Source organism: Scomber scombrus, chromosome 14, assembly GCF_963691925.1.
Source record: "Scomber scombrus chromosome 14, fScoSco1.1, whole genome shotgun sequence".
NCBI lineage: Eukaryota > Metazoa > Chordata > Actinopteri > Scombriformes > Scombridae > Scomber > Scomber scombrus.
The window spans coordinates 12,793,094-12,816,130 of NC_084983.1; the positions used below are offsets into that span (position 1 = coordinate 12,793,094).

The 23,037-nt window shown below is 38.8% G+C and overlaps 1 protein-coding gene across 1 annotated transcript in view; it reads left to right on the top strand.

Moving 5' to 3' along the window:
- The window catches only part of nrxn2a (neurexin 2a), a 93,747-nt gene that overhangs the window by 13,419 nt on the left and 57,291 nt on the right, over positions 1-23,037 (top strand). Inside the window, exons 4-11 of the mRNA XM_062432629.1 lie at positions 3,468-3,769; positions 7,977-8,138; positions 12,899-13,328; positions 14,036-14,419; positions 15,296-15,499; positions 18,184-18,210; positions 22,368-22,487; positions 22,575-22,956. Of these exons, the coding sequence (XP_062288613.1) occupies positions 3,468-3,769; positions 7,977-8,138; positions 12,899-13,328; positions 14,036-14,419; positions 15,296-15,499; positions 18,184-18,210; positions 22,368-22,487; positions 22,575-22,956 (2,011 nt within the window). The remainder of the gene's footprint in view (positions 1-3,467; positions 3,770-7,976; positions 8,139-12,898; positions 13,329-14,035; positions 14,420-15,295; positions 15,500-18,183; positions 18,211-22,367; positions 22,488-22,574; positions 22,957-23,037) is intronic.

Here is a 23,037-nt window from a genome sequence, read left to right on the forward strand (position 1 = left end):
AGTGTATATATTCTCAAAATTGTATTGATCAATCTCATTGCACTTGGTCAAAGGTGATTACTGATGTGTACTGTATAAATAGAAAATACAAACGTATTCCAACTTTATGGGTGACCTTGTATTTCACCTACAATTTCAGTCAAATGCCGAATTTCACATTTAGGCTAAAAAATAGTAGCTTAACAAGCTGCTGTCTGCTCAGAAGTTGAGTAAGTACACTGCTGAAGAGGGACCAAATGTTCGCATATCCAAGCAAATGTTTCACTGCAAGGCAAAAATGATAACTTTCTGCACACTGTTAGGCTCCAAATAAATACTTTAATTCTCTTTTTCTCTTTTTAAGGAAATGTTTCAATCACATGAAAGGTTCCAAATCAGCATGTATAAAAGCCTCTCTTGTAAGAAGAATGTCTCTCAGTTTCTGTCTAGGTGCAGAAACATACAGCTGTATCTTAAAGTGGATAAATTGTGTTTTAATGGATTGCACATTATTTATTTTTTGCTGCTTCTCTGTTCAATTTTAGAACTTTAGTGCTGAGCCTTTACAATATATTGTAGGCAAAGCCACATGGGCATTTGATCATATGAATAAGATTTTTTGTTATTACATATAATGAGACCTTTAACTCTGAGCTCTTTACCAGAATGAGGGTGACTAAAAAAAAAAGCACTTAAAGGTGAAGTTATATAGTAATTGCCATCAGGAATAGAAGAGAGAAAATGTGTTGGTGTTCCTGCTATAACAATATCTTAATCTTAATGTCGGGGTCTGAGCTCAAAATGCACCAATGTTTTCTCACCCAGTTTTCAAATTCTGTTTTTTTCTGGCGTTTCTTTTTTCTGGAGTACTGTGATTGCCATCTTGTTTTACTTTTTTCCCCTGCTGCATGCTGACCAGCTTCACGAAATGCCTTTTTTCTCTTTCTTTCATGTAGACCGAAAAGAGAAAAAGAGTATTAAACTATTTACAGTGCAGGCCTCTCCTTTGTTACACCTACTGCTGAAACAATAGAGATTAATAGGACAACTGATCCTACTGGCTTAAATTGGTCTCAGAGTTCAGAAGCCGACATTTACTGTAGAAACAAATATAGGCTTAAGGGTCAGCTTATCCCTCTAGCTTGAAACAGCTTGCTCAGTAGCTTTGAAGCAGCATCTTGTAAAACAAGCTAAGGAGTGTTTATACTGGCTTGAAACAGCCAACTCGTGATTTCAAGAACTGTTTTTTACAATATTTAACATTATTCTTGTACTTCACTATAAAACAGTGGTTTAATGTCAAATGTTACAACCCTGAAACAACTTTTCAGACAAAGCGGGACGAGCTTTAACTGCTGTGGTGTCTGGGTTCAGTTTCAACAGTTTGCTGTCTACAACCAGGTTTTTTCACATCATCACATTTGAATAAAGTCTCAAGATTTATAAGTTGCTCCTTAATAGTTTTGATTTTACAAAACTATTTTTTATAAGGCATTGAAGTTGGTAGTGTTTATAGATGTGTTTTCATGTATGTAATGGCCCTTGAGTAAATCTATCTATCTATCTATCTATCTATCTATCTATCTATCTATCTATCTATCTATCTATCTATCTATCTATCTATCTATCTATCTATCTATCTTTCTGTCTATCTATCTATCTATCTATCTAATTGTCTATCTGTATCTGTTTATGTATCTACATAGTTTTGATTTATTAATTTATTTAAAATCTCACATCAGTCTTACAAAGATAACAATTGTACATGCTGTCTTTGGTAATACCTGTCAAAAACCCAAACAAATCAATCATTATTTTCAATAAGGTGCAATAATTTAAAAAATGTATAGTATGTGCTGAGATGTTTTGACCCTACAGCTGCATTGATAGGGTTCTTAGTGCAGCTTGTGAGAAGTTATGTTTGCTAACATTTGGAGCTCCAAGAAATGAAACAGACAAAGACTAACATCTTCCATCTGCTTCGGTTAAAGCTGGAACAGTTGGGGAAATTGTTCGACTGTACACTAACATGTATATTCACTCAATGGACATGTGTCTACAAGGATCGTAGATTATCTGTTTAGCCAAGCCTGACACATTTATATTGACATTTTAAAAATGTTGTTGTTGAATAAAGGATAAGGCCAACATTATTCTATTAATTTCTTTTTGTCAACAAATTGCAAGAAAAGGCCAAAACCAACACCAGGTTAGTCTGTCAATACTTTCTGGCTTTCCCCACCTTGCCTGTGGTGCTCTGCCCAAAGGCAATTTTCTCCCACTGGAATTTTAAATCTTTGAAAACAGGTCACCAATATTTATTTTTATTTTTATTTTAATTTTAAAGGCAAAATAACTTCTGAAAACAGTTGTGTAATGTAGCTTTCAGCAAACTTTATTCATACAGGAGTAAATAGTGCATTGGTTCCTGACTATTCTCAGCTACCATGCAGCTCATTTATGTGTTTTTAATAGTTTTGTTACAACAATGTAGGTTTAATGAACAGAGAAATAAGCTATATTAAGCTTTGGTTACACAGAGAATGCTTGTTAGGTGGAACAAGTTATTGTTGGTTTTGGTATTTTCATTTGTTGACAGTAAGAAGAAGAATATATATATATATATGTAGAGAGAGAGAGAGAGAGAGAACAACACATCTACACAATTTACAGATACATTTACAAGAATCATAAAAACATTAGATAATAAGGTTTTAAAAAGAGTAATGTAAGACTAGTTTTAAGGAAGTTTGCAGTTCATTCCATTTAAAAGATTCGTTATATCTGAAACCAGTTCTGCCAACATTAGTGTAACCATGAGGGATATCTACAGTTGCTTGATTGTGTACTGTAGATTTAAATGAGAGAAGAGATGTGAGCTAGTTTGGAAACTTCAGCAGTAAAGCTTTATAGAAGAATAACATGAGATAGTTATTTATTTTCACTGTAAGGAAGCCCAACTAACCCTGTGATACAGATATGTACAACATTTGAAATTTTTGATAAAACATAATGCACTATGATACTATGATGGGGCAGCATGACAATACAAAATACCTCCATAACCAAGGACAGAAGTGACGGTTGGCTGCACAATATTTAGTTGGAATGTGGAAGAAGGTTGGAGGAAGAACTTTTCTATACCATGATTACCACCAGCTGTATTCTTTAAAGTGAAAACTACACACAGAATCATGTTTTGAGATATTGACAATACACTCTTCCTTAAGCATATACAGCAAACTTTGGAGAAGAGAGAACCACAAATACATATATGTATGATTTAAGTCAGTTTTGGTAATAGTGAAATACTTGTTGAAGAATATTGTACTGTGTACTTCCCGCTCCTTTTAGTCTTGTTTCACTCACCAAAGCCTTACTCTAGCTCAACATGTCACTAGAGTAGTGAGCATACTGTGCATTTAATAAGTCAAACTTGAGCCTGAAGACTGAAAGCATAATCTAACAAGATTCTTCTCCCACCTTAGGGCAGGAGGAGTCAGTGGCCACCTTCAAAGGCAATGAGTTCTTCAGCTACAACCTGACCCTGACGCCCATTCAGAGCAGTTTGGATGAGATCACGCTGTCCTTCCGTACCCTGCAGAGGAACGGCCTGCTGCTTCATACAGGGAAGTCAGCAGACTATGTCAACCTGTCCCTGAGGAATGGTGCTCTGTGGCTGGTCATCAACCTGGGCTCTGGTGCTTTCGAGGCCCTGGTGGAACCTGCCAGTGGGAAGTTCAATGACAACGTCTGGCATGATGTTCGAGTGACACGCAACCTCCGCCAGGTATGTATACTTCCAGTCCTGGTGGTTTCCAAGTTTTCAGTTCACAGGAATGAGACACTTTTTGTTAAATATGTAGATTTTACTTGATCATGTTAGACACTGCTAGTAACGATCTAAAATCATGAGCAGTATGTCCAAAAGGACACAATTACTGTAAACAGTCATGATTTATAGTATATCTTTCAAGTACACATAATACTGTATACACACAGTATAATTATTCATAACATTTGTATATCATTTTCATGAGGTGTAGGTGATATGACTGATGATATGATTAGCTGTGGTCCACCATGAGTATAAACACCATACACTGAACACGATACACAATACTGTGTTGGTTTCTTGAATATTTCTGCTCTGCTGGACTCCCAATCTCCAATTTCCTATGTTCGCGAAGATATTATAAGCTCATATTAGGTCATTGCCCTCTTTCGTATGAAACAAATTGCTTTGGTAGAAATTACAGAGTCCTTTTCAAATCAGCAACTTGCTTTTTTCTGCACCACAAGATTGCTGTAAAGGTCTTTTTAACCCTATTCAAAGACTCAACTTGTACAGAAAGTCCATCATATCCATATGTCCTGCAGTAGAAATCTAATATCTGTATCCCGTTCTTCACTGGATGATAATTGTCATGCAGATTTCCAGATTTTAATAAATGTAGCCACAGATGCATTATTGCAGCAGTATTGGAGAGGTCACGCAGGAAACAGCAGGGCTTGTATAATACTTTTGCATGTGTCCAGCATTGTACTGCAGTACCTACTGTACTGTACTCCAGCCAAGTACATCTCAGCCCTAAGGTTTCATATTCATTAACAATGTCCACTGGACACAGAGCTGAATTCCCAAACTAATCTACACACTGCCAGGATGTGTCTGTTACATTAAATGTTACCCCACTGGCTTTCTACTACGACTGCAGTCATTCTACAGTTACTGCAAACATACAATACCTTAAAGTTCCACTAATGATTATCTTTCTATATTAAGACTGAATTAAATTACTGGCATTAACACAATTCTGAATGCTTATGTTGCTCATTTTCTGCGGGTATGTAAAAAATTGTTTGCTAACACTTCAGAGTTCTGTCCCCACTAGCCCAAATCAAGTCATGCATCTTTAATTCAACCACTAGAAAGGGTATATAAAGCTCTGAAAATACTCTCAGTTTACTTGCTCATGCAAACACATGAAAAACAAACAAATTAAAAAAATGCAGCTAATGTCAGTTTCAGAAAAATGTGCTTTTTAAGCACAGCTAATATGCTCTGACTTATTCGTTCATCATCTTCATCATATATTATATGAAGTGATGGCAACGTTAAAATGTCACAGCTTTGCTTAATAAATATTTTTGGAGCAGTAACTCAGTGTTTTGGCATGTTTTTCTAGAATTGCTTTTGTCTTTTGTGCTTCAGTCTGCCAATGCTCTTGGCTCATAGTGGGATAACATGTGCAATACGAGGCACAAAAATTGTATCTGCTCAAGCAGAGCTCCTTTGGGCTGAGGTGCAATGCCACATTCCTACCATAAATGTGCATTTAAAAAATCTGTAGGCGAGAAGTCACACCACTGAGTCCAACACGATGCCTGTCGATCACTTCTAGCACAACACTTGGGCTTCTGAAGGCAAAAGGTTTTTTGGGGGGGGGTTAAGTGATAACCTAGTAAATTTACCTGAACCCTAAGTTAACCAAACATATTTCTTTATAATGTGCTTTGCCTTTTGCAATGTATTTATATGTTTTCTTTGCTAAAGTAGGACTAATTTTGTATCTAATTGTCTTATCATCACCAATTTATTCTGAACCTGTCTTGCATCCTCCTCCACATCTATTTCCTTAGCCTGGCTTCCAGAGGAGCTGCAATCCAATGCTTACAATGTCACCTATGCTTTCAGCCATGCATTTGATCCCTGTGTAAATTGCTTTCCCCTCAGATAAGTTACCTCACTGACATGTAGATAGGGGGAACTTTAACTCCCGAGAGAGTGCTGGGGTAAACATTTTATTAGATCTGGTGGTGCTTTTCAGGCTAGAATTCCCCCTATTACTATCTCCCTCTTCATCTGTCAGGCAAAATCGGATTGGTGCTCAATCTCTCTCCTTTTCTGACCCTTATTAATGATGCATCCACATATATATGGGCCTGTACAGTACACACACACAATGGATCATATTTGTGTTCCAGCATGCACACATATGATCCATTGTTGTTCTTTCTGTCATTTTTCCGTACTTTTCTTTTTAACAGTCATACCTATTAATAAATGTTAATATATGTTACCTTTTCATTGGCTCTGCGTAACACTGGCTGTGAAGAAATCCTTGAGAAATGATGATAAGTAATATGAAAGGTCTCAAAGTGTATCAGCCAGCAACGTGCCTCTCAGGCTTGCACTTCTAATTAATCATGTTTTTGTTCCATTCAATAATGACCTGTTAATACATTAATCTCTTACTTTTACAATTTTGAAATGCCATTAAAGGAACTATCTATGTGGTGTAGAGATATGATGTAATACACACCGTTAGACCCGGGTCGTGCTTTTGGAGAAACTGTTGAATGAAAGACAAAGCAGCATTAATCAATTTCCAGACATGAAAGCACTTTCTGGCCTTTCTTGATGAGCAGTATCATCAACCCACAGACGAGCCTTGCTTTTGTCCAATGTCCAAACCAAAGATACTGAAGGCTTCACCACTAGATAGACAGAAATCAATATCTGCCAGTATACAAGAGAATGGTGAGGCAGGGTCTCGTTTAAGAGAGGTGACACCTGAACAAACCGTGTCAGGTCATTACTTTGTGTTTTATCCTCTTGCTTTCAATATTACAGTGATTTCACAGAATAGACACCACAGATTTCACAAAGTTAAGCAATCTTCTTTGTACACTTTAAATACTTCTAAAGGCTTTTAAAAATCATATCACTCTATCATTTTAAATTATTTTTTATTTTTGCATGCTTACCAAGACCTGGCTGGGAGATCGTGATAAATTTGTTCTGGATGAGGCCACACCACTTTGCTACTCTTATCTCCTTAAGTCAAGGTCTGTTGAACCTGGTGGGGGTGCAGTTGTTAACTTATGAGTGCCCAGGATTGTAGCTCAGTGTCTCTCTGTGAATTACCTCCTCTGAACCATCGTCCTTCTCTCTTTAATATAAATCATTCCATTTTTATCTATGTGATGCTTATCATTCCCCCATACAACATAAGAATTACAAACGGAAAACTATAAATCCAAATCAGATGCTATAAATCATTAAACATAAACACTATAAGTTAACTACAATGTGTACAGAGAAGGTATAAAGTCTATTTTCTTGTCAGTTTCCTTTCCTTCCCATTGAATATATAGTCTGTGATACCAAAACTACAACTGCTGGCTTCATTTTGACAAATAAAAATAATGATGAATAACTTCTATTCACTCAAGTTCAGCATTTATAAAATGACTGTGTTATGGCCTAAAGCATTAGAAAAATCTGCTGAAATGTTCTACATGCATGTCCCTGGCCTTGTTTGAGTTGTCTTTTTTCATTTTTAACCTAACAGTAAATGCAGTTTATTACAGGCAGGACAATTTTCAACAGAACTATAAGCTTTTCATTGTAGATGTTCCTGAAAATTGATTTTTTTTCCCCCTCCCACTAAGAAATTGTAATTGTTTTCATTTATCACCCCAAAGTGGGCGCTGTTACATTCATGCAGAAATACATGTTAACTGTGGGCTCATTGTCATGGCAACAAGCATATCATTTTTTTACTCTATAGCCCTATTCAGTCATTCATTTCCTTTGCCTCTGTGTACAGGTGGAACTGATATGAGAATAATCTTGTTTTGTTGCTGCCAATATACAAGTAATGCCACTTCCCATCTTGATATCCTTAATCTCAAATTAATGGAGTATACTGTAGCATTCATACTGGTTTGGTGTCAAAATATTAGTGGACGAAATATTTATGGTATATTGACTCCACTGCAATGCTGTTAATATATCAGAAACAGGGATCAGCTGAGATTAGTGAACCCCTCACAGCTGTTCTTGTAATTGCTTTCAAGATCCAACACTAAGGCAAGCTCAACTAGAATAGAGAAATGAAGTATGAAATAATTAGGCTGGTTCTTTCTGTTTGACTCAAAATCTCCTTTGTCAATTATTTTCCCCACTCTCCCTATAATGGTTCCTATAGGTGACTATCTTGGTTGATGGGATTCTCACAACCACTGGCTACACTCAGGAGGACTACACCATGCTGGGCTCCGACGATCTCTTCTACATTGGGGGCAGCCTGAACACAGCTGACCTGCCGGGCTCCCCAGTCAGCAACAACTTCATAGGCTGTCTGAAAGATGTGAGTACAGCTTTGACCTCGATCTCAGCAGAGGACTGGAAATACTATCCTGCCCTCCTTAGATAGCACTACCCCTTCCTATAAGCAGAGCATGTTGTGCGTATAAAAAAACCTTCACATTAGTATTGATTCTTCTGTTGTAGGGTGTTTGAAGGAGAAACATTTAGCCAAGAGGCTGCACTGTTCATTTATAGATTCTTGCTGTGGGAATCCCTTGGAGAAAGCAGAACCAATATACATAAGAAACAGATGCATCTTCTCATGTTCATTCCTAAAACACAGTCTGGACTCCGTTTTCATTTCCACATTCTTGAAGATTTCTAACGATGGCCTGTACCTGTCACATTGATTATCCTGAGCAAGCAAGTAAAGATCATGTACTCAGCATTTGAATTAGTTTAGACAAAGCAGTGAATTATGGGTTAATGCTCAATTTCAGTCCTGTCTCACACATTTTTAATGAAGTGAGCACTCTCATAAAAAGCAAATGATGTGATATGTGGTCTAAAAAGAAGAGAAAGGATTTCCCTCACCAAGGAAGAATTAAGAGGAGACGTGGATGAAATAGGCAGAGATTTGATTTTAAAATAGTAAAGAGGAAAGTAATAGCATGGGCGTCAGAGAGGCAGTTGGGGGCAATCATATTTTCTTGGGGTCAATACTCAACTCAAACAAAGGAGTTTACTGTTTACTGTTGGAGACACTTACATCAAAAGGATATAGGACCATTTCTTGCATAAATACCTGCAAACGTTTGTTAAGCTCTGCTTGATCCGCATTGAAACCAGCAGTGTGAGATTCAGCAGGAAGTACAATGTACCCAGGACAGAACAAATGCATGACTTAGATATGGGACACACAAAATACACAAATAGAGTAGAAAAACCTGACTAAGTAACAGCAGCAGCAGCAGAGGCAGGTCAATCATAACAAGCAGCAGCTGAATGGTGTGTGAGTGTGAGAGCTTGGCAGATTATACACAATGCCATATTGTCTTGTTAAAAGTAGATTGGTGATTTATTTCAATATTGTTAGAGACTTTGTGGCTGACTTCAGTGCTCTGCCAGAACTAATGCAAAGCTTCATTACTGTGAGATATTTCTTTTTCAGTGCCAGTTTTCTTATTCAGCCTAGCCTGCCTGCATAGTCCAAACCACAAAGCATCCAGTTTTGAGCTGTGACAGAATGTATTTACAGTACGGTGGAGAAGTGAAATCTTGTTTTTGTGTCCACAAGAAGTAATCTGTGTTTCAGATTTCCCATGTCACAAAAATATAGAAAACTAAAATATTTCAATAACTATGGATTGCCATGACATTTTTACAGATATTCTTGCACCCCCAGTGATTGAATCATTCTGACTTTGGTAATCCCCTGACTTTTCTTGTAGTGCCACCATTGACATTTGTAATTCACAGTGAAATATCTTGATAACTATGGATGAACTGTCATGAAAGACATTCAAGGGCCCAGGAGGATAAAATCAAATGACTTTCATGATTTTCTGACCTTTCCTCTTGCACCACTGGCAGGTCAAAGTTTTCACTTATTCAGTGAACTAGTTTAAGGCTGCATTCAGACCAAAAACAGCCCTGCATTAAAACAATGCAAGGGGTTGCATTTTGGGTGCATTGCAACAGTCATGAGGTAAGCAGTCAAATATGTCATTTACATTGCAGTAATGAGAGGTCTGTGTTTTTTCACACAAAGCAAGTGTTAATCTGAACACTCCCTATCATCTCCTAGATGAACTAGCACAAAGGTTTGTACAGACATTCATTGTTCCAAATTGATGTATCATATTGAATTTTTGTCTTGCGCCACCCTGAATGTGACACGTGATTGTGGCTTAAATGTCTCATCAACTATTGATGGATTGCAGTCAAATTTGCTAAAGATTATTGCAGTCCAAAGGATGAATTGTAATGGTTTGGTGATCTCCTGAATATTTATCTAGCAGGTCAAAATTTCAACTGGCCTTTGGCTTATTGACCATACCTTCAGTATGATGACATAATGACACATTCCCATGAATCTCAGCTGTACTTCTGTACTGTTTAGGGCTAAGTAGCAAATGTTAGCATGCTAATAGTCTATATTAAGATGGAGAACCTGGCAAATGTTACTTTTGCATTTTTTGTCTTGTTTAAAATCTTAGGCAATTACTTTTTATTTTGAATTTCATAGTCCACACAGTCTGTGATATGTCAGATATGTAATTTTGTCCGTTAAACTCTCCAGCACAGACATGCTCTGAATGAGTTTTGTTATAGTATAGTGTAATACTGGTTCAGTATTAATAAAGTAACATCTACATTCTTAAACTGAGCATATTCTGGATGATTTTTAAATAGGGTGTCTATATAATTATTCTGCAGTATGAATAGATTGAAATGAAAATGAGATGTTATTTATGGACAGGTTAATGTCCCAGTATCGCTGCCAAACCGCAACCTCCGCTCTGTGGGCGGTAAATGGTGGTGGTGTTTAGACCTACTACGGCTGTGCGTAGTCATACAGATGTACTGCAGGCATGCGGGGAAAATATGACAGGATAAAGAGTCATGAAGACAGGATGACAAACCCGAAAAGTCTTCGTAATGAGGACGAGCGGTGGCAGAGGCAGAGCTGATCAAATAGGATCAGCCTGACAGGAAATCCAGGAGCCCAGCTCAGAGACGGGTGATGAACTAGAGGAACACACCTCTGTGGTAAATGGAAAGAATTCACACATACATATTAATCTTAATCCAGGTGGAAAAGAAAAGTGAGAAGTGGCTGAAATATTTATCGTATAAGCAGTGGATCTATTTAGGGGCATACCTGTCTTGAATCTTTCTTTTTTTTATTGAACGTGGAGAGTTGGGGCCATGACTAATCTCTCTAGACTTTACATGATAATAGATGTGAGTGCTGCTGGGTAGAGGCCATAAGGTTCATCAGGTACAAGGAAAATAATGGCCATTTTCAGACGAATGTCACAACTTCAACAACTGGCAGGGAGAGATGAATTTGTCTTTGAAGTCACCAGTTTATCGGTCTGCAGTATGTGTGCCCACAGGATATCCCACACGGGATCATTAGTTTCCTCTTCAAAGATTGTATCCAATTTGCTTATGAAGAATGTATTCACACTGCTGTTAGCAGCAGTAGAGGTCTTCGTTCTCAGACTGCTGTTATTCTTCAGTTTCTGAGCATAAAGGACGTGAGGGCTTTGTCAATAGACACTAAAAGAGCTTTGTTCTTGTGTTTTGGGATACTCTGTAATCCTTGTCACATACAACAGGCGTCTGAATTGGTGAAATAGGATTCCACATCCTGTATTGTCCTTCAGCTTATATAATAGCCCTGCAGAGGTCATAGAATGCCTTTTTGTAGCCATCTATGCATTTTTTGTTCGATGTGGTGTCCCTTGTTGTAAACCCTCTGCATATAACTACTAATGCACCTCTCCCACTTTAAGTGCCTGAACTGATTGACTGTCTTTCCATTTAAAAATTGCTTGTTACACTCATTTCTTGATGGTCAGTTTCACCATCTGATTTCACTGCTTAATTAGTCACACTGAGGCAGTGTGAAGTGTGATATTGGCTCAAATTGCCTGTTAGTCCTCTGTGCAGTGTGGTGTGTCACCTCAGGCAGTGACTGGTTGCAGAGTGATGTGGCAGATAACAGTGGGCTCTCGGTGACTTATAACTGATGCGAAATGAGACAAGGATTTTTGTCTCCTGCCGTGCATATTGATGAACCCAGAAAATAATACAATAATAGCACAATCACAGGCATCCTATGGACATTTTCAGATATTGTATACCTCTTGTATTTCAATATCTTTAAAATATGCTTTGTATTTCACTTGGTTTCCTGTGATTGATCTAAAATTTCAAATCAATAACCAGACATTCTTGCAAGGCTGAGGTAGGTCTATTGTACAATCACTGCAGCCAGAGTGCACAATCTGATGTATTAGCTGCTTCTGCATCAACAATGAAAATGAATACTGAAGTGTAAGCCTCCTACATTCGCTAAATGTTCCCTCTTAAATAATAATTTCTGTGTTGTGCGCACAAACGATACGGTCCACCTCTCTTCCACCCACTTTCTCTGCCTGACTTGATCTCAGTTTACTTTGTATGAACATATATAAATGTTTGTCGTGGTGTGGATGCTTTGTCTGGGATTGTTCCGCTCCAAATTTGAAATGATTCTCCTGTTGGACCCATTGTGCGCTCCTCCTAAGTGAGTCAGCTAAATATCTAAAATGTAAATGTTTATATTTGCATCTAAATCCATCTCCCGATTGCTGCCCTCTTTCTTTTTAATGAAGAACATGTACATTCAAAACCAGGCAAATTCTCAGTGTGATGAAGAACAATGTCTGTCAGCATTTGAGTTGGAGTAAAATACAATGTTCTCAGTTGTACATGCTTCCCTGATCTCTGCATGGATGCACAGTGGCAAAGACAAGACAAAATGTGACAGATTTTTTTTTCATTAATGAATCAAGTGCCTCTACATCTGTATAATTGAAGGTGCCAGTTTATTTGACATAACTCTGTAAATGAAATCATCAGGACATTTTCTATTCTCAGCTCTGAGTCCATGCGATGATTCAACGCGTTTTCAGCCGCATGTCCTTGTGAATACTTCTATGTCATATCAATTTCTTGCATTTATTGATGAGTAATATTCAACCTTTGCACCAAATGCATTGCTCTCTCCAGCTGTCATCTCACCACGACATCTCTCTCATTTATTAGGTGGTTTACAAGAATAATGAGTTTAGACTGGAACTGTCACGGCTGGCTGAACAGCGAGACCCTAAGATAAGTATCCATGGTGACCTGATATTCAGCTGCGAGAATGTGGAAGCCCTAGAGCCGGTCACCTTCGACACGCCGTCTGCCTACTTGACATTGCCCAGGTGGAACACAAAGAAGACGGGCGCCATATCTTTTGACTTCCGCACCACAGAGCCCAGCGGCCTGCTGCTGTTCAGCCATGGCAATCTGCTGGGGACACAGCCTGACAGGAAGCCCCGGGCAGACTTCTTCGCCATAGAGTTACTGGATGGACTTCTTTACCTAGTTATGGATATGGGCTCAGGCAGCATCAAGATTAAAGCCAGTAACAATAGGCTTGATGATGGCGAGTGGTGCCATGTGGACTTCCAGAGGAAAGGGCGCAATGGTAAGACAATTATGTGTATTTGTGAAGGTAGGGGAAGCCTCCTGCCTGCTTCTGTTTCTGTGTTACTGTGTACTCTGGTTTTAGCTGTGGAGTATAAAAAGTTCCAAGCTGTGAAATTGCCATATGCCAGCATTGATACAGTCTCTTTGGCAAGCTCTTGCCATTTATTCACTGCAGTGAAACATGCATGCATATGCAGTAGGTTTTAATTACAATGAGATTTCTTGTTGCTGTAATCAATGTATGACATTTAGAAATCTTTGTTAAACTATTTCACAAGTGGCCAATTAAACAACCCACTTCAAATGGGGAAATGTCTGCACTATTAGTACAGTCCAAATGTCTGCCTTATTAGTGGAATCCAAAAAATATACACAGTCACTTCTAAGTCATTCCTCACATTTGTATTAATTCCCTTCTATTTCCTTCCCACTCACGCAGGGTAATATGACATAGCAGATTTGTCAGCATTAATTCTTCACTTATCTAGAGCAAGTTTTAGTTTTAGCTCCTTCTTTGCTCACAAAATCAACTCGTAAGGAATGTCAGTAGAGTTTCTTTATCCACACAACTAGCAGCAACTTCCTCAATCTCAGTTTGTTTTCTCACTTCTTACTTAGCACAACCCACACACACCTGTCTTCATTTTCTGCAACAAAAACATTGTATAAGGACAAGCTGACTCACTGCTAATGCCTGCCCTACAGGCTTTATCTCTGTGAACAGCCAGAGCATCCCTTTTTCTGCTAATGAAGGCAGTGAGATACTTGACCTAGATGGGGACATGTATCTTGGAGGTTTACCTGAGGATCGTCAAGCGCTCATGCTCCCCCCTGAGGTATGGACAGCATCCCTTGGCCTTGGCTACGTGGGCTGTGTGCGGGACCTCTTCATTGACGGACAGAGCCGTAACCTGTGGAGGCTGGCTGAAGTTCAGAGCGCCACAGGTGTCAGCAGCTTCTGCACCAGAGAGACTCATGTCAGATGTGCCAGAGACACATGTGCCAATGGTGGACACTGCAGAGAAGGCTGGAACCGCCACATTTGTGACTGTAACGGTAGTGGCTACCTAGGCCCTAACTGTGAGAAGGGTAAGAGTTTGTAAGAAGGGATGGTGTTGGATGGGGAGGATGAGGGATTTCACAATGCTGCTGCAAAGCTTTTTACACACTTTGGCCAGTATTTTATTTATTAACCTAGCTGTGTAGTGCGTGGAAAGTGCCTGCACAGATGGAAAAGATGAAGATACAAAGAAAATTCACATTCACATCATCCCTTAATTCTCAGGCCTACCAAACAATGATAATTTAATTTGCAACTACAGTATAGTCATCTGCACACTGTATAATGATATATCTATTCAAATGAGACCCCACTTCAAACAAATAAGACTCCTCACACTCACACATCCACAAAGCAGTCTAGGTGACTATGAAAGGACAATGGAAATGATTTTTTTCATTTAAGCCGTTCAAAAGTAAATTGCAGTACCTCTTACAGTATAGTGATTCATTAATGAATTGTTCATACCGTGAGGCTGCCAGTGCTATGAGTGTTTCATTAGAAATGCAGTGCTGCTTCATTGGCCTGAATCACTCTGCATTTTCCATGCGGATGATTTTTTCACAGAGGCCAAATTACGCAGATACATTGGCAGCTAATAATATGAGGGATATATGAAAATCCCCCTTGTATTGCACTATGATGGGTATAAATCCTACAGAAATTTGGTTGCCATTGAAATCTCGCCCTTGTCTTCGCATGCTCCAGGCTTTTTCTGCCATCTGGTGCAGCTGATGAAAACTGCAATCTAAAATTATATCATGCAGCACCTGCGATAAGCTTTAATGCAATAGAATGCACGTTTCACTCCATAAACACCACTTTGCTTTTTTTTTTTTATTTAGCATTGTGATTCCCTGAGGGGTCCAATGACTGCTGACACTTCCTCTTCCTGAAATCCACAGATGCCACCATGGTGAGTTATGACGGCAGTATGTATCTGAAGGTGGTGCTGCCAAGGACGCTACACACAGAGGCTGAGGATGTGTCCCTGCGCTTCATGTCCCAGAGGGCCTTTGGGCTGCTGATTGCCACAACCTCTCAACAGTCAGCGGACACCCTGCGTCTGGAGCTGGACGGAGGCAGAGTGAAACTCACTGTGAACCTGGGTAATGCTGCTGCGACAAATGCGAGCAGATAATAAAGCACTTGACCTTTTAGGACGTGTCACTCAGCCAGACTTCACACGATATTAGTTTCATCTCAGACTCTTCCATACCCATCTTCATACATAATAACTATAGTTGCTTAAAAAGAATAAGCACATTCCTTGATTCTTTTGCATGTTGGTTTCATTTTTGTTTGTTTTTCCAGAGAGCTAATGTGGCTGTGTCAGTCTTATTCAGTTTATTTAGTTCTAGTTTACTGGAAATGAGTCAATTACAGTACAGTATTACAGTATGCTTGGTCATTAAAAATGACAAGGATAATCCAACGAATGAGCTGGGATGTACTAGCAAGGTTTCTATTTCAGATATTTCTATTTGGTCATTTATGCTTAGGAAATGTAAAACAATTCAAAACCTGCTTATTTCCCACAATACTGTATTCTTCCCCCTCTTTGTAATTTCCTACTGGAAACACCTCTTTTATTTAGTTTAATTTAAATGGCATTTAAAATTCCATTCAACATTATAGAAAAAGTTTAACTTCAAAAGATACTACGGCCAATTAAAACCTGAACTTTTGTTTAAAGGTATGGTTTCATTTCTTATATCAGTTTTATTTTAAAGAGAAATAATTTGGAGTTTATTTCAGAATGAAAGTGTTAAATCCATAGATGGCACTTAAGACATCTGGCATTAAATGAAATCCAAAATTAACACAATTCCCCAAATAAGGCATTTTCTCTGAGGAGGTGCACTTTTATACAGAGTGAAGACTGGTATGGCATGCAACAAAGGAGGAATTGCGTTTATTTGTTGCACGTCTTAACCACTAAACCACCAGGACCCACCAGCAGCACACTTTGAGCACGGGTTGCCTTTAAAATTTTACTTTGTAGTAGAATGGAAGTGCTGGAAGAAAAACGAATGAAATCGGTATTTTTAGATTCTAGAAAGGGAACAATTACTTGTTCCCATGGATAAAAGTAAAAAATACAACATTACACGACTGAATATTAATAATTAAGTGACTAGTGTGTCTAAAATCCAAAATAAATCTTTTAACAGTAGGAAGTTTGAAAAGGTAATTCCTCAAATACAACAAGGTACTGAAAAACTCAAAGGGGTTAGTTCCTTTTTAAGCAACTGTAGGTGTGTATGATTATTCTGACCTCTCTCTATCTCTATCCCACTCTCTTTCGCTCTCTATTTCTATCTCTCTTTCGCTCTCTATTTCTCTTTCTCTATCTCACTCCTCTCTCTCTCTCTCTCTCTCTCTCTCTCTCTCTCTCTCTCTCTCTCTCTCTCTCTCTCTCTCTCTCTCTCTCTCTCTCTCTCTCTCTCTCTCTCTCTCTCTCTCTCTCTCTCAGTTCATCCAGTGGTCAGGTCCCATCTGACCGTCCCGGCTCTTTCAGCCCTTCAATGGCTTGTCTGCAGTTCAAGGAGAAGGCAGTCAGAGACCAGATCTATCATTACTCTGAGATATTACCACTTAAACTGCTCACGCCATAAGTGTGACCATTGTAGTTCCCTCCCCTCGCATTTACTGGCCTGTCCAGTTTAGAGTCGCTTCACTGAACACAGGGTGCCAGTGATGGATACACACATACACACACACACACACACACAGCCGCACAAACCTAGAGCGGAAAATCACTGGTCTCTGGCTGTCTGTATCCACTGCTCTGTGATGGTTGACAGCTTGAGAGCACTCCTCAGCCACATGACTTACACCAATATATTCATGCACTCGTGGATAAATTGGTTCCGTTATTCAAAACATGCAAATGATGAGTGGGTGATTCCACTGTGCTGACATTTTTTGAATATTGTAGAAGGATTTAGATTATATTAGCTGTTCTAGACATGAGAAATGTTTTTTACAGTGTAAGGTTCATCGTGGCTGCAGGTTGTGCAAATCGCCTTTTTCCTCTGTATTTGACTTGGAAGATGAATTACCATCAGGCCTGCAAAACAAGCAGGAGACTGAATATTTCAACTAATAGCAATTTGAGTTTGGGCCTTTAAGTAGAGGTGCATTAATACATAAGCCTATCAAATTTACAGAACCAATCAAACTTATTAAATTGCATATTCATGCTTTTCTTTAATGTCTACATAACTTATTAATGCATGTAGGCTATCCTACGACATTTTAACAAAACAAAAAAATAATTTCGATAGTATGGTGTAGTGTCAGCTGCCTCTGCTTCTAATCTATCTTTGCGGTAAATTCATCTTGCTCCTTTGAGCGATAACCATGTTTTATTCAGCTTGACATGTTAAAATCTTGATCATAATCTCCGCACAAATTTAGCACAGGTTCCATTTTGGGTTTTTGTTATCTGAATCCGAGCTGATACCAACACTAAAAATAATATTTGTGCACCTCTACTTTTATGGCAAACAAAACTCTTATTGATCCCAACTTTGATCTGGACTGCTGTACTTCCAGCAGTGCCAGACACACACTGAGGTTTTTTCACTCACTATTCCTTTTTTCTAACGTTATGTGCACAACAGGGAGGAAAGGGGCGGTTTAGACTCTTGAGGCTGTCCCCGGATGGTGGGCTCTCAAAAGCACTGAACTTTCTGCAGAATGTACCTTGAAGGATGTGAAATATTCTCCTCTTTTATGCTGTTCCTTTTTTCTTTTAATCTCACCATCTCACTCTCTCTCTCACCAGATTGTATCAGGATAGACTGTAATCTCAGTAAGTGTCTCCTATGATTATTTCCTGTACCATGATTTAGATTTAGGTATGATCATATATATATATCATAATTCTTACGTTTATTCTGCTCCACAATTGTCCTTGTTTACTGTTGCTGTTATCCTGCTCACAAGCATCAAAGATAAGAACAAGAATGATACTCCACTGTGGCAAGTTGCCGTATAGTTGAATATAATTGGATCATTTTGCTCTGCAGTCATGCAATCCACATTTTATTAACAATTTCAGTGAGACATTTCTTCATTATCGCAATAATGTTATAATCAAATGTAGCAAGATATGACATATAGTAGTCTGTTGTTGTGCTGCCAATGAGCCTATCATTCATTTGCCTGTGACTAATTTACTCACATAACTGATAATTGGTTACAGCTGAAGTACAATCAGCAATTATCTGTGCTGAGAAAAGCACCGCTTGGTCTCTGTTTAGAGAAATAATTGATTTAGTTGCTGGGTAATCACACTGCAGCGGCAGAGCTGAGATCAACTTGCAGGTTTCTGTGATATCTGATCAAAAGTGTGAGACAAGACGGTCAGCCTTCAAAAAGACTCCTGCTTAAATGTTGAAACATGCTCATGGGATTTACAACTTACTGGAGCAAATTCTTCCCATTTGAGGAAAATATCTGCAGTGGAACGTCTTCTCCTTAAAATAATAACAAACCCAATTGAGTACAAAATGTGTCTGAACCTATCTAGTCATCTTACATCACCAGACACCTGTTATCTTGCTTTGTGAATCATGACAAGCTAAAAATGTGCTTTTTGCATCTTTATGAGATTTTAATTCTAAGAGACATCCTGGACCAGATGTGAAGGATTAATATTAATTAACTCTATGAATTAATAAAATGTGCAAAAAATGACTTTGTAGGAACACTCAGGTTCAGGAAACATGACAATAAAGACAAGACAATCAATCAAATACATTTTCATCAATTATGGTGTATTTAAATGAGCGAATGTAACATGATTGAAAGTCGATTTTCTGGTATTCCATACTCCTGTGAAATGGAGTGGTTTTAGCCTGTAGGGCAACGATGTTTGAATTTCTGATATAGATTGTTGCTTGCATCTGATAGTGAGAGACAGGCAATTTAAGTTTTGGTTCAGACTACAGCGGTGCGAGAAACAGATAAAAGCTATTGCCAGTGGAGAGGTGAACGGATCCCTGATATAGATCATCCAATACAGAAGAGGCTTATGAATGCTTATAAAAGTTATCGCTATAATCGAGTGCTGGCTGAAAGCTTGTTTCCATGCCTCATGTATGAATAATTCCTGGATACTCTCAAATAGTGTGTCATTCAGTGTCTAAATATTCAGTGATTTATAGAGCTGCCTAGATTGAAGTCATTGTATGTGATTTGTAACATGTTAAACTCACCAGATGAAGGGAAGCCATTGCAACAATTGCTTATTGACTCTCAAACATATTTTGACATTTAAGCATGTTAAATAACCAGGAGTCTGTTCTGTAATTTAGTCTCATGTTAATCTATTGATGTGATGCTAATTTGATGACATGCACAGTAATGAGGTACACTGTTACAACAAACCATTATACTGAATGGATTACATTGTATTTCTCTTTTCAAGGTGAGTATAGTGTGTGTGTGTCTGTGTGCGTTAGCATTTGCGGTTGGTTGGACAGAAGTGAGGTATGCATGTGCTGTCTCTGTAAACCAGTTCATTGACCCAGTGTATACACACCAGCATGAAAGTAATTTTAAATGGTTCATTACTCAATAGCAAATAAAACATGCAGGTAAAAATTGCAAAGGAAATATATTTATCATGGCTTATTAGAAATGATGAATGATAAATGCTTTATTGCCTTTATCTCCTCAGATATTTGCCCAATAAATTGCCCTGTCTACCAGCAGATGGCATTGTACCATCATGCACTGCAGCAGTAAATGTGTGCTGTATGCATGTGCATTTTTCTGTGTGCAAAATTATCTGCAAAAAATCTTCTTCCTGGGCAGTTATACTGTATGTATGTTACATCAGCGACCTCTAAAGGAGCCTAATGTTGCAGATGTGGTGATTGATGGCTTGTTAATGGCATTCATGATTGATAATAAAAACTGGAGCCAAATTTTAAATGGCAGAAATAACTCCCCAGATAATTTAGACGGCTGTTATTTAGTGAACACTATCATCTGGCGCAATTATAGTTTGCACACACTGAATATGAATACCTTTGTCTTGACTTGCTTTGAAGGATTAGCTCACAAGTTGAATTGAGATCTTTCAGTTGAGGTATCTTTTGAGTCTAGCTTACTTCTGAAGGAATCAGGGAGGCAGTCTATCTGCTGCAGCTGCTTGGAAGCCATAGTGGCCATAGTGGGTGGGTAATAGTTGTAAGAACAAATGTTGCTGAAATGCTCTTGATTAATTCACTGGAATCTGGGGAATAATGGTACACAGCACACTTGTGAAATGAGGCATTTGTTCTACATAAATTACAGAATTACCATAACATGCTTTGATTAACACGCACATCCTGCGTTCAAAGTCTCAGCTTGCTCATAATGCTGACCTGTAAAACCCTTCCATGCCTTTGAAGTTATCCTTGTTTGAGAATATTAATCAAATTAAATTTGAACTGAGGATCAAACTGGACAAAATAGGCCCTTTTACATGTGCAGCTTGCCCCGGTGCCTCTGGAAGCTGAGCCTGTGAAAGCGAAGGTGCTTTGAAAGAAGCCCACATTTCAAAGGGTTCACAGTCAGATGTCTGTGTGAATACATATTATATTCCACCATTTTACTGCCCTCTGCAGTGTTAGAGAGAGATGACTGTACTGATATGAAACACAGTATGCCCTACGGTTTTGTTCTGTGTAACATTTATATTTAATAAGAGATAAAATTCTTTATGACCCCACTTTCAAATGAAAAGGCTACTAAAACAAACAATATTTTTGGTAACACAAATAACAATTTGAATCCGTGTGTATCATCCAGTAGCCAACAGAAAGTATTCCCTGTTAGTATATATAGATAAAATAAAAAACAAGCAAATATGCCATGCTCTGCTTTGCTCTGAAAATATTTACTCTGTTTTTCTGTTTTCATATTTGGATGTTTGGGTTCAGACGCTGACATTAGATAGCAAGGAGGTTCCCCTCTGAGAAGCGCAGATAAGATAAATAATCCCTCCTTTCCAGCATTCCTATCACTTCTTTCATTACAGCAAATCTATTCTATTCCTGTGTTTTCATGACAGAGATTTACAGAAGTAAATATTTCTGTTTTTGTGCCGGCCTGATTCCAGCAAGTGGTTTGTTTTTCATTATCTAAGTAAATCCATCAAATATAGAGGGAGCAGGATTTGATGCCATTGATCTGTCTGGTGTTCATAGTCAATATTCAGCAGGTGGATGTTGGTATCAGGGGGTGTGCTGTAAAGACAGTTGACATGCAGCTCTGGCTAAAGTCTCCAGTCGCAGTTTTATTTCCCAGAGGATGAAACAGTGAAGTGTTCGGAAACCAGTTGATGTTTTCCATTTATTGCCCTCTGTACGTCCCCTGTAATTCTCCTGCACCCTGAGCTCAATTAGACAGACAAACCCCTAAAGGCGCAGTCAGCTTAGGCATGGCCAATTAGTTTCCCAAGCGAAGTCAGAACTCCTTTGAACTGCCGTGTCAGCCTGTTGCATAGGCACTGATTCGGGATGACGGTGCTGCAGTGGCAAGCTTCTGCACGGTGACCTATTTTGAAACCAATGGAAAAGTCAGAGGATAGTGCAGAAATTCAGAATATTAAAGCTGTATGTTTGAGCCAAGTCTCTAGATAAAAGATGCTTCCCCAGTAGACTTCATTCAACTCTCCATATAAAGAAAAAACATTCTTTATGATATTTCAGCACAGAAATCATTTTACATGTCAGTCATCAAATAGGAGCTGCTGCTGTAGTTTCTTTGCTTTATTTTTTCCCCTTTATAAGTGTGTGGAGTGAATGCAAATTATTGGTTGCAGGTAAATGTTGGTGGCTGTGCATGAGTGATAAGTGAATGAATGTATGCACCCTGAGTAGAGAGTGCTTCTCATGTTAAGAGCTTCGTCTGGAAAGAGTATACACTGAGCTGATGTGGTATGATTTTCACTTGACGCTTTCCACCTCTTAGGCAAGGGGCCTGAGATACTCCTGGTAGGCGAGAAGCTGAATGACAATGAGTGGCATGCAGTGAAGGTGGTGCGGCGTGGGAAGAATTTACAGCTTTCTGTGGACAATGTGACTGTGGAAGGTACTGTAGGGATTAAGCAGCAGTGGTAACAAACATACACATATTGAAAGGTAATTACAATTCAAGCTACTTGTTTTTGTGCCGTAGGCCACATGACCGGTGCCCACACCCGCCTGGAGTTCAACAACATCGAGACGGGGATCATGACTGAACGGCGTTTCATCTCTGTGATGCCGTCCAACTTCATCGGCCATCTGCAAGCGCTCTCCTTCAACGGGATGCTCTATCTGGACCAATGCAAGAATGGAGACATCTCGTTCTGCGAGCTGAACGCCAGATTTGGCATGAGGCACATTGTGGCCAATCCTGTAACTTTTCTAACCCAAGCCAGCTACTTGGCCTTCTCCACCTTGCAGGCCTATGCCTCCATGCACCTTTTCTTCCAGTTCAAGACCACCAGTCCTGACGGCCTGATACTCTTCAACTCTGGGGATGGTAGTGATTTCATCGTAGTGGAGCTGGTCAAAGGGTAAGTGCTGGGGTTTTACAACTAAGCTTTAATCTGCATACAGTAATTCAATACATCTGCATAGAGCCACTAATTCCTTCA